Source organism: Erigeron canadensis, chromosome 4, assembly GCF_010389155.1.
Source record: "Erigeron canadensis isolate Cc75 chromosome 4, C_canadensis_v1, whole genome shotgun sequence".
Lineage (NCBI taxonomy): Eukaryota > Viridiplantae > Streptophyta > Magnoliopsida > Asterales > Asteraceae > Erigeron > Erigeron canadensis.
The window spans coordinates 44,321,759-44,334,400 of record NC_057764.1 but is presented as its reverse complement, the minus strand read 5'-3'; the positions used below and the strand labels follow the sequence as shown (position 1 = coordinate 44,334,400).

General features: G+C 33.7%; 2 protein-coding genes across 2 annotated transcripts; one reads left to right on the top strand and one right to left on the bottom strand.

Moving 5' to 3' along the window:
* The first annotated feature begins 345 nt into the window (after positions 1-345).
* On the top strand, positions 346-2,032 carry LOC122596631 (leucine-rich repeat extensin-like protein 4). The gene has a single exon (XM_043769244.1). The coding sequence runs from the start codon at positions 426-428 to the stop codon at positions 1,686-1,688; it is 1,263 nt and encodes a 420-aa protein (XP_043625179.1). The 5' UTR covers positions 346-425; the 3' UTR covers positions 1,689-2,032.
* A 3,435-nt stretch (positions 2,033-5,467) lies between these two features.
* Positions 5,468-8,676, bottom strand: LOC122596806 (acid phosphatase 1-like). The gene is made up of 3 exons (XM_043769451.1): positions 8,139-8,676; positions 6,304-6,513; positions 5,468-5,820 (listed from the first exon to the last, which is right to left on the bottom strand). Exons 1-3 carry the CDS (start codon positions 8,522-8,524, stop codon positions 5,643-5,645), a joined length of 774 nt encoding a protein of 257 aa, XP_043625386.1. The 5' UTR covers positions 8,525-8,676; the 3' UTR covers positions 5,468-5,642.
* Between the last annotated feature and the right edge of the window lie 3,966 nt (positions 8,677-12,642).

Genomic DNA, 12,642 nt, shown 5'->3' with positions numbered 1-12,642 from the left:
TGATAAGGGTTAGTTGATGTAGAAGACAAGATCTCAGTTTAATTTCTATATTTGATTAAAATTATTAGTCGCATCACTTATATTTTTATTCAATACAACCCATTGTTTTTTGTTCATGATACCTCACATTTTACCCCTTTTTTTTTTTTCAAAAGTGCCACTGCAACACGCGGGTATCCCAATTAACAAACGTTATCTAATGGTACTAGTAAAAAAGTCAAATGTACTTAGTTAACTTTGTTATTTCAATACATGTAAAACCCAAGAAGAATTATGCAAAAGATTCACCCACATATATACCAACACACAGACACACATATGATACAAAATCATTAAATTCAAGACCCACCTCCATCTTCCCCCATCTATCAATCTTCCTGTACATACAAATAACTTTACTTCAAAACTCCCCCACATAAAACATAATGCAAGGAAAACGTTTCATTTTTCTGCTTTCTATAATTTTCATTATCTTAGAAAACAGAACTACTAATGGTGCTTCATTTAGTGTTGGTGGTGGAGTTGGTGTTGGTGTTGGTGTTGGTGTAGGTGTTGGTGGCAGTGGTGGGTGGGTAGGTGGCGGTGGTGGGCTGACTTACCCAAGCCCATCATCTCCATCATCATCATCAAGTCTCAAGAATGCTTATATAGCACTTCAAGCATGGAAAGCAGAGATCAAAAGTGACCCAAATGGGCTGTTGAAATCATGGGTCGGGTCAAATGTATGTAGTTATCATGGTGTGTTTTGTGCAGATCCAACAAGTGAAATGGTTGGTGGTGGTGATCCTTATGGGCCAGTTGTTGCAGGTATAGATCTCAACCATGGCAACCTCAAGGGCATTTTAGTAAAAGAGCTCTCTCTTCTCACTGATATGTCTTTACTTCACCTCAATAGTAATAGATTCACAGGCATTATACCAACATCTTTTAAAGACCTTTTTGCCCTCACTGAACTTGACCTTAGTAATAACATGTTTTCTGGCCCATTTCCTGTTACAACCCTTCAAATCCCAAACCTGTTATATTTAGACCTTAGATTTAACTCATTTTCCGGGCCCATCCCACAAGAAGTCTTTAACAAGAATCTTGATGCCATTTTTTTAAATAACAACTTTTTTGAAGGCGAAATCCCACAAAGTTTAGCCAACTCGCCTGCTTCTGTTATAAATTTAGCAAACAATAAGTTGAGTGGTGATATACCAATAAACTTTGGTTATGCAAGCCCAAAGTTGAAAGAAATATTGTTTATGAATAATCAGTTAACTGGTTGTATACCTCAAGGGATTGGAATGTGGTCTGATGTGCAAGTTTTTGATGCAAGTTTTAATTCGTTAATGGGCCATTTACCCGATACCATATCTTGTTTAGAAGATATCGAAGTTTTGAATGTGGCACATAATAAGTTATCAGGTGAGTTACCAGATTTTGTTTGTGAGCTAAGGAGCTTGTTGAAGTTTAGTGTGGCTTATAATTTTATATCAGGGTTTAGTCAAGAATGCCCAAAATTGTATGATAAAAATGTGGGATTCGATATTGAGCTGAATTGTATACCGGGATTAGAAATGCAAAGGCCACAACCCGAGTGTTCTTTGATTCCTGGTGGTGGATTAAGTTGTCTTAGAATTCCTTCTGTTAGGCCTCTTGCTTGTGGTACATTACTTCAATCTTTAAACTCGTCGGCGCCATGAGGTGACGTTGACACGATTTGGTCGAAAATAGGCCTAATTCTGCTCGAAAACCTGTTTTGAAGGAATGTAGCTTGATGGGTGTTTTTCTCACTAGGGGTAGAGCATTTGTTGGAGGGTAGTATGGTAAAGATTATATATATATAATATTCATGTAATTATTGTTTGTATTTTGTATGGATAACAGAAAGATTTAGCAATATTGGTATAGTATTTGACTAGCATTAATAATGGAGGTTGACATTTTGGTTTATTCATAATATAAGTTCTATATTCAATATTGCATACTTCTGTTTGGTTATAGATTAAAGAGAAAATGTCACAAATGGTCCTTTTGGTTTGTCACATTCGCATTTTGCCCCTTGTGCTTTTTTTTCGTTGCAACTGGTCTCTAAGTTTTTCATTTTCGTTGTAAGAAGCCCCTAACACTAACAGTCGTTATTTTAAGGCTGTTAGTAAAGGTATAATCGTCAATTTAAATAAAAATACCCCTTTCCTCCCTCTTGCTACTTCATCATTCCAGACATAACCGTGCACACCACCAAAATCCAACCACATATTCTTTTTCCTGGATCTTCTTATCATGATATCCATATGAATATACAAAAACAATTTTGATCCTCATCAAAATTCAACAAACCCACAAATCAGAAAGGAAAAAAAAAACACAAGTCTTCAAGATAAACTGATGAGTCGATGCAAAACAATTAATTGAATTATATATATGTGAAGAATAACCTACTAGAAATATTTATATTCTAACATAAAAAGAAAGATATATTTATACTTATATGATATGATTGGAAACTACCTACCATTCCTTCTAGTTTTCTTTATCCAAACACACTTAATCCCTTTAACACCATCATTTTTACACCAACATGAATGAAGAAGAAAAGGGTGGCAACCATGCTTTTGCATCGACACAATACTAATATCACCAAGTGGTATTCTTCATCTTCCAAATATGTGTATCTATATCACCAAGTTAGTAGATTTGTGACATTTGTTGTATAGATATATCCATACAAAATATGTGTATTTATATCCACAACAAATATCCTCTAAATATCTAGTCAAGATATCTTCAAAATTCCGGGCACTCCTTTTCCGGCCAAAATCTGACCAAACTAACCGGCGGAGCACCATCAAACCCAGAAACGTCTTTGACAGTGTACACAACAAACCAAAAACCGGCGGATCACCATCATCTTCTACCGCCCCACCATCACTATCCATCACCATCATCTTTTAAATATACCTCATCCATCACCATCATCATATTTTGGGTTTGGTAACTGGGAGAGAGAATATAGAGATAAAAGGATAAAAATAAGTTAGATATAAGATCTTGAATTATTGGTGGAGATATATTATATTATATATATATATTCATATATTAATGCATTGCAGAGCATGTTAGTAAATAAATATTGTCACAAATAGTCCTTAGGGTTGTTAAAAAGACACATATACCCTCACGTGCGTCGCACGTGAAGGCTTTTAACGGCAAAATTTAACAGAAGTTAGTGTCAGGGGCTTCTAGCAACAAAAATGAAAAAGTCAGGGACCAGTTGTAACGAAAAAAAGCACAGGGGGCAAAATGCGAATGTAACAAACTACAAGGACCATTTGTGACATTTTCTCTAGATTAAATGCATAACATCAGTATGCCAGATCACAACTATCTTGCCCACACTACAAATAACACTGAACACTTGGATAAAATGAAAACAGGTCGAATAGGTTGACAAAGTCAAAACAGAGATAGTCATCCAAAGTGTTTCTTTTTTTTTTTCCGTAAAGTATCCAAAGGTGTTTCTAAATGCATAAAACCTTATAAATTACTTTATGACAAGAAATTTTTTGTTGTAACAATAATGTAGTTTATATTGCCCAATCAGCACATGTATAAAACATATAATTAAAGATCAACCCATTATGATTTGCACTAGAGACAAACAGGTCTTGAGTTCTTGTAACAAGTTGAAATGTTGAATAAATGTAGTTATAAAACGGGAAAGGATTCTCTAAAATTATCCCAACTTGATTATCCTTGGATGAAAATCAAAGGTCAAGATTTAAGAATAAGTTTTAAAGATCTTAAATCTTGACCCTTGATTTTCATCGTCAAGATTCTCCCAACTTACTAATCAAGTTGGGATAATTAGGGAATCCCTCCCTTATAAAACGGATGATGTTATTTATGTTCATGTTACTCAGAAAAAAGCGAGTCTTTTATTTGGACTTATGCAACATAACGACCGTTTTCAAACCTTTCCTCTAAACATTCTCAAGATGTTTACTAGTAAAGTTCGAACTCTAGGCCTGACATTAGGACGGTAGTTTGAAACAGAAAAAGGAGTTCATGTGATAGAATAATAAGCAGAGTCACATGGGAAATTATGACGAGACAAAACTGATCTTTCAAGAGAAGCTGTTAACAATTATATCCAAAGATTCAGAAACTCAAAGAGTATTTTAGACTTGTAGTAAGGAACCAACTTTGTCCGGTTCATGACCATGTGAGTACAACAGGTGATGGGTCATTTCTTTTTTCCTTCCCATTTTTGCACTTCGATTCTTATAGATTTGGGCATTTGGCCCACACGACTTGACCCACTCCCACGGGCATATAAATTACTCTACAGTATTATATTAGGCCACATGGAATGGGGCGTTAGATGCAAAAGTCATGCCCAAAAAGTAGAGCACACCGCCCCGGTGCGTTACGGGCCAAAAAAGGCCTCCAGTCCTATTTTGAACGCCTTTTTACACTATTTTTTCACCTTCTTCTTCTCAAAATGCATCCATATGACTACAAACCAAACATCCGATTCTCAAACCAACCGGAATATCCTAACCTTCACCAAAATCCTCATTACTAGCTTGATCCGTATATGTGTTAGTTTTAATAAGTTTAAATGTATTACTTATAATAATAATAATAATAATAATAATAATGATAAACAAGAAAATTAATAATAAGTTTAAATTACTCATTAACTTTAACAATATCATTACAATCCTATCAAATTATGTTATTGGAATCATTAAACTTTCTGAAATTGAATAGGGAAAATCAAAATGCTCTTCCTTTAAGAAGCACATATTTGATAAGTTGATAGCATATTGATGGTAAATCAGATGGTCAGGTAATAGGTCAAACGACTTCGGATTAAAATGTATGACTTTCAAACATATTTTCTTCTGAATTTTATAATATAACAATCTAACTTTTTACATTTGTAATCTAAAACTTTATTTTTTGTCAAAATGATGTAGAAGGATTGATCATTTATGCAGAGGACCATTTTTAATTTTTATTTTTTCCTGTACGGGTGTCTTCAAATACTTATAATTGCCAACTCTATTTTATGGTTGCAAGTAAGATACCAGCTAAGTTGGACTTATGTTTGGTCACCCATCCCTGTCATTCTTTTACCTATATACAAACAGGCAATTTGGTTAATATAACTCATGCTAGCTAGTTTGCTAGACGAGATTCAAAACCAAGAGTGATAAAAATTATTACAACTTGAAAACATGCTTTCGAATGAAAAAACTTAAACACATGAGGCTTTTGATGCTTTGATAACACATTTAGTAAGAAAAATAAAAAAAACACACGCATGATTAACCAAAAAGTCTAAAACATCAATGCATCAGATGCTTCCCTAATAAGGTTTTTTTTATTAAAAACATATTCAACATTACCAAATGCTGGTGGTAGTGATGAAAATGAAACCATGGAGCTTAAATCCACTGGAAACATTCAAAACTAAAAAGAAGAGTCAAACAAATAACTATTAGAATGGAAGTAAAGTAACACTTGCACAATGTAGCAATGTTTACACAAATTTGAAGGCATACAAGCATAATAGCTTGCAAACCAGAAGCAATCAATGACAGAACTAAAAGTGGCTTATAACTTGGCAATGTTATTGTGTTACTAAATCAAGGGATGTAATACAGTGGATTTGGAAGTTTAAAGGATCTTGTTCCAGTTGCAAAACCCAACAAATCACTCCATTGGTCTCCAGAGCTCCCGTGTATTCTGTACCCTTCGTCTTTGAGTTCCTGTCTCTTCTCGGATTTGTACGAAGTAGCTGATTTACCTAAATCCAAGTCTCCCCTGTTTCATTCATAAACATATCAAAGTTAAACAACACAGAGAAATATAGAATGGAAAGAAATGCATGTGACATTTAAGAACTGTTTACTTATAATTACTTTAATTCGGGGTTAAAATTTATCTTTATCGGTCTAACAGATAAAATAACTAAATAGCTCACAAGGATACAATTCAATTGGGTTGAATGTCACCCAACTTGTGTCTATAATGGTACAAAACCGCCTAAATCACTTTATTCAACAATTAGGAGGTTTTGGTTGGTGCTTTTGGAAATTATGGAGTTAAACAAAATAGTTCACATATTTGGACAATAGGTGTTGTCGATCCAGTGGGTCAAATAATTTTCCAGGCCCGCAGAAAATGACTCTTTTAGACGTTTTGTTCAACCTGTTCCCCGCCCAATTTGTCATGTCTAGAAAGGAATTATTTTCATGATATAATGTTTGATAAATTATGAATTGTTGGCCTTTAGAAGTAAATTACCTTAAGATAAGCTTTTCGTAGTTGGTGAATCCAGCATACTCGAGATTCTTGTCAGTGCATTTTCTTTGAAATTCACTTCGGCCTGTCAGCAAGAAAATCTTGAAACCCAACTGTTGAAGTTCATTGTACAGCCTGAAACTTGCTGGTAAGGCAGGCGCCTCAGCCAAGTCTACCCACTCGTCGAAAGACTTCTCATCAAAGACCTCTGATCTATTTTCATAAAAGCAATCTAGTTAACCATAAAGGAAAATACTAGGTTATAATGTCATACTTTCACTTGACAATTTCTGTGTTCTGATCCACTCAGGTAATTAATATCCAAAACCAACTGTCATTTAATGCATTGTGCCAATCAATGAAAAATGGATTAGATATTACAACACAAACATTTAGATGGAATTGACTGGTATATCTGGTGGGATAAATTGTTTAGCTAAAAATAGTCTTTAGTTTGGTGATGATAGTAGTCAACATGATGCAACACGGAAATCTCCCTAGAATAGCCTAGATGTGACATTCATATAAGTGGTCTACCTAAATCGAGTTTCTTTGTTGGAGTCACTCGTTTAAATGCTAGTTTGCAAGAACCCATATTCTTCCACAAACTCCAGTCCAATGAAAATATGTTTGTTTATTACAGGGTGCACTTACATTTATCAGAAATAGCTGCAAAGATGAGCATAACACCAACCCAACCAAACCCATGAGAGGATAAAACATTTATTACAGTATGTATGTAAACGAAGCACACTCTATCATGCTTGTAGACTTGTAGTGGCATCTACAGACAAAGGTTTGGTAAAACCCACATTGAGAATCAATCACAACTTCTATACTTCGGTCAATGCTGGTGGAAATTTCTAAGCTATATTCGTTACCATGCCCGAGTGCATATCAGAATTTACCCTCCACTAACCACACAAAAAGGTTAAATAGCTTAATTCATGTAACTCGGGTTCATCAAACACTAGCTATAAATGATATATCAAATTTAAATCTTGTGAACTCTAAATTTTACAAAACTACATAACTTTATACTCTTTGTGAATTCTAAATTCTTGAATGAACTGCATTATCACATCTAACCTTGCGTAAGTATATCGTCAAATAATTAAAAAGTAAGTTGTTATGTTGCACTAGTATCCAGACAGGTATGCATCCGGTTTGATAACCCATTTAGAAACCGAGGTACATAAAACCCTTTTTCTGAACAATATCCTTCCCCTAACCTCACAAGTCCTAGAAGGCTATCTGATATTGTGTTACAAACACATCAATTTCATGCCAAATATGACTTAAAACTAAAACACGCATGACATAATATCTACCCACTTCAAACTGCGCTTTGGCTTTCAGAAACACACAGATAAGCTATATGCACTTCTAACACTCACTCCCCATGGCCAATGGTACATATATTCAACCAAATCCAAGTGTAACTCCCAACACAACGTACAACCAATCAAATCATAAACATGGTTGTCTCACAGGTGAGGCTGCTAAAGCTGCCACTTTAGCCCCCTGATTTTTCTATAGCCCTGCAGTTGTGTGCCAATGCATATATATATATAAGCCCACACTTTAACCATTTAAAACAAGACTAACTTTGAGAGTTTTTGTTTAGCCGATAAACATATAAGCCAAAAGTGTCTCAGACCTCTTTGTAGATCACGGGTTCAAATTGGCCTTCCATTATTAACTTGGGATAACTAACTACTAACATCTGTCGTTGAAAGAAAAGTATTACTATAATACTTAACATTTCCAATCAAAATCATTCATCATTAAAACAAGAGTGGAAAAGAAAAGGAATCCAACAACCGGCTTATACTTACCCATAACCATGAAGAACATAATAAGGCAAATTAGACAGCAAAGTCTCATCGATATCAAACACCCAAACATCCTTCCCATCACTACCAATTTCCACTTTTTTAGCATACTCCAATGCGTAGTCAGCAATCACTTCTGAATCCGACCGGTACCGATCTCCATTCATGTATTCCTTAACAAACCCGACACATCTCTCTGGAACAACACTCCATGTTCCTGCATCGTTTGTTTCTACTGAAAACTTCCAGCTCTCACAGAATGTGTGTGTGTCTATGTCGTTTTTAAGGAAGCTTGGTTGTGGGTTTAAACGGATTAGTCGATGGGATGAAGAGGTTGTTGACAGTGTGAGGATGGTGATGAGTGTGACGGCGAACTGGCCGGAGTTCATGACGGAATTGAAGGGTTTACTTACAGAGTGAGATATATGTATGATTGGCAAGGCTGGAATCCAGATGGCCAGATAGATGTAGATTATTCTACTCTACAAATTGAGGGGGTGTTTGACTCGCCCCATTCAGTAACACTACTTTTTTCCTATATTTGAGTTAAACTTGTTTTCCATATATATATATATTTTTTTTTCGCTTTTCTTCTTTAAAATGTGAATTTCACGTCAGAGGTCTAGCATTACTGTTTTGTACAAAAACACGACTATTAATAAGGGTAAACTTTACCTCTCATACTTGAATCTCCTTATAAAAATACTACCTATATTTTATAATCGGCTGAATGAAGGCTCAAAACTCGGACCTATAACACACCGGAACCGTTATACCAATTTATCATTGATGTTTTCCATAAGTTATGTACGTGGCTTATTTTATCACTTGTTTGATAGGACATAAAATAAAATAAAGGCCAATACAATGTACTATTATGTAATAGAATAAAATAACATCTTTGTTATCTATGTTTTCTTTTTCTTCCATCACAAGTTATAAATATAGCTTTCTAATAACTCCATCAACCAATTACATTTTGTTATGTATAGGATTTTTTAGACTTATTTTTTATATTAATTTCATTTTATTTGACTTTAACATCAAACGGTACAAGGAATAATGCTCAAAGCAACTAAAATGTTCATTCCATTATTACGTTTACTTCGTAACCATCGTTATTTCATTCGGTCTAACCAACTAAAACTTTTAAAATTTTAATATAAGTTAATATATGCGTAGTCTTTATAGTATTCCATTTCTCTAGTAAAGACTGTTGGAATAAACATGATTCGATTCGAGTGATAAAACATCCTCAATCGTCCCGTGGAACCTGTAAGAATATTAAAGCATAATTGCTATTGATTTCGGGTTCTCATAACAAGGTGATTAATGGAATGAGTAATTCGGCTGGAACATAATGCACGAATTTGAGAGGAATACCCACACGAATTTTAGGGTTTATTATGTGTTGGGATTAACCTAAACTTAGGGTTAATGACTCTCTATTTATAAGGAGAGCATTTACACATTCAACCCCTTTGGTGTTTAATGTGTGCATCATTAGTCCTCTTAGTTTACAATCACCTAATATGAAACCCTATACTACGTCTCTAAGAGTAAATAAGCCCAATATATATTTACTAGACATAGGGATTTCAGTTATCTTCAATTATCATATCAGGAATGACACATGATCAGTGATGGTCACACTAACGTGATTCCAACCAAGACTCTTTAGGGGGAAAAAACATCATACTTTGAGTTTTGGCTTTATGCTTTTGTATCGTGTTTTTTGTGTTTATCAACCTTTCAGTGTCATGTGCTTCGTTTCTTTTTATAAAAGAGATATTTATCGAAGTAGTATAAGAATAAAAGTTTTATTATGCAAACTTCAAGTCATACAAGTTTGTATTATTAAAGATAAATCAAAGTCAAAATACTCTTAAGTGAATAAACTTCTAAAGAAGCTAAATCAGACTATATAATTATTTGATCGAAATTTATAGCTATTCGTGTGCACAAATAAACCTCAACCTTTCGATCTGTATACAAAATACAAAATTAATATAAAGGAAAGTTGCAAATCATCTAGCAAGAAATACACATAAGATCAAGTTTCATTATTTGAAAAGGTAAATATGTGACTGTTATATACTTAACTTTAGATATAAATTTTTTTAGTATTTATTGTATACTGTAATATATAAATTTCCAGGTTTTTATGTCTTTCGTTTTAAACGTGAAAAATCTAAATGTAAGTACATAACAACATTATATCTTTATTACTTTATAAAAAAGTTTACCCTTTTTAAGAAATTAAACATTTTTTTTATCCCAGAATATCATTTTGTATTTAAAGTTTTAGTTTTTTATTTTTTCCCACTAAAGCTACCCTAAACATGCATGTAAAGTTGTGACAACTAACTGTACAAATTTGATGAGATTTTGCTGAATGTTAATTTGACGTTGTGCCACCACTACCATTAATCGTCACCATCACCATCATCAATCGTCATCGTCGCCGTCATTGCCACCACCAATGTCGGCTCAAGCTTTTCCGAGGCCTTAAACAAGATTAATTTTGGGGGCCTAGCTCACTACAATACAAATTTTTCTTTTTAATCATTAAAATCATATTTACAAATGAATTAGCATTAATTAATATAAAAAGGAATTAAAATCATATTTACAAATGAATTAGCATTAATTAATATAAAAAGGAATTACAAAAGGCGAACAGTGAACTTAGTGGCACGAACACCACTGGACCTAGTGGTGGTAGACATGTCGATGTGGTGGTGTCACCGCTAGTTAGCAGTTTGTTGTAAATTATAGTCTATAGAATACTAATATCTAGCTTATTATTTATAAGCTAGTAAAAATATTAAGCCTAAAATATAAAAATTGGGGGTCTTTGTATTTTAGGGGCCTTAAGCCATGCCTAACTCATTAGTATGGTTGAGCCGGCAGTGGCCACCACTACCAATCGCCGTTGTTGCTGCGCCACCGGCGTATTGCTACTGTAGCTAACGCCATACACCGTCACCAACCGTCACTGATGGGGACGAGTCTCAACTACAACGTTCACTAGCCGTTATCACAGTAGAGTCACTAGCAGGGGCGGGTGTCAAATGGGTCAGTCGGGTTCCGGGTTGGCAGTGAACCGAAGCCATTATTCAACAAGTAGCAGTCATATTTAAAGCCCAGCTCAAAGCAACAGACCATGTTGGCAGCCCAGTTCAAAGCCCATTGACAACGTTTTATTGTTTCAGTAGTTTTAGTTTTATTTTCATGCAATTTCAAGTAAACTTTGTTATGCATTTTTTTTTATTGTACCTGTTAAAAGTCTTTCTTAAAGATTAGGATGATGACTTAGTGGGGTAGTGGCAGTTAGTTTCTTTCTTTGTATTAAACAAACTTAATATCGATCAGAGAAGTTATGTTTTTAATTTATTTTTAGTTTTCCCCACTGGAAGGCTAATACTACCATTGCTATCTCAAGACTAGCACCTTGAGAGGTGATCTTTGGATCCCTACATTCAACAGGTGGAGAGACTGTATTCTGTTTCGGGTAGAGTTTGGCTTTTTATTCGGGTGATGTGACTGTATCCCGGGTTATCCGTTGTAATTTTCTATTTTAAATTTGAATAATAATAGCAATAAACAGCCGTTAGAGTTCGAATTCCACCAGTCATCGGCTCCACCATCGCCGTAACATTTCTATTTAAATTTTAGTATTGTTAAAACATGAGATAAATTATAACCGGGAAAATTTCATATGTGCCACTACTAAACTTCTAAATATCATATTTATTTAACTAATTTTTGAAATATCAAAAATGCCATTATTAAGATATAAAAATATCATATTTACCCAAATAACTAAATTTTATCAATATATAACATTAAAATCATTCAAGTTATTAAAAATACATTTTTAATTTACAATTATACCTTCGTTTATTTAGTGTCCATGAAACTAAAATCCCTAATTACATAACATAGATCTTTACTTTACGTCTCAAATTTTTAGCGTTTTTCTTTCCGCAATATTAATCACATAGTTGGATGAACATTTATATCTTGTGCACTCTTGATCATAATCACTACTTTTCTTATTCTCTAAAAAGTCATTTTTATCCGATAAGTTCTATATATTTCTTTTTAAATGGTTATTTAAAATGATTCCCAAATTCAGATCATACTATAATAGATAATATTCATTTAGTTTATTTTGATCATTCTTCCTTTCTAGGCAATTAATTTTTTTTTTTGTTTTGTTTTGTATTTATAGATCATCCTTTTTTGTATTTCATTTTGTTCTGCATTTGTTTTTTTTTTTTTTTTTTGCTTGTAGCTAAGATTTAAGGAACCTGGTCTTTCTAGTATGTATAGTGTATAATTTACTAAGTTACAGTTATAAGTTTGATATCTGATCTATTTTAAACGTTTACTTGATATATTACACCATGAAAATTGTTGATAATAGTGTTGCTGTAAACTCTTTTGTATAATGTAACTAGAAATTTAATAAAAGAGGGTATAAGTGTAAAATGAGAATATA

Bases quoted from the DNA above. Each gene is read 5' to 3' on its own strand.
- LOC122596806 (XM_043769451.1), bottom strand. From the start codon at position 8,524: ATGAACTCCGGCCAGTTCGCCGTCACACTCATCACCATCCTCACACTG. The intron at 6,514-8,138 runs GTAAGTATAAGC...TTATGAAAATAG, and splicing joins TATGTTCTTCATGGTTATGG to ATCAGAGGTCTTTGATGAGA. The intron at 5,821-6,303 runs GTAATTTACTTC...TGAATGAAACAG, and splicing joins TACGAAAAGCTTATCTTAAG to GGGAGACTTGGATTTAGGTA.
- LOC122596631 (XM_043769244.1), top strand. From the start codon at position 426: ATGCAAGGAAAACGTTTCATTTTTCTGCTTTCTATAATTTTCATTATC.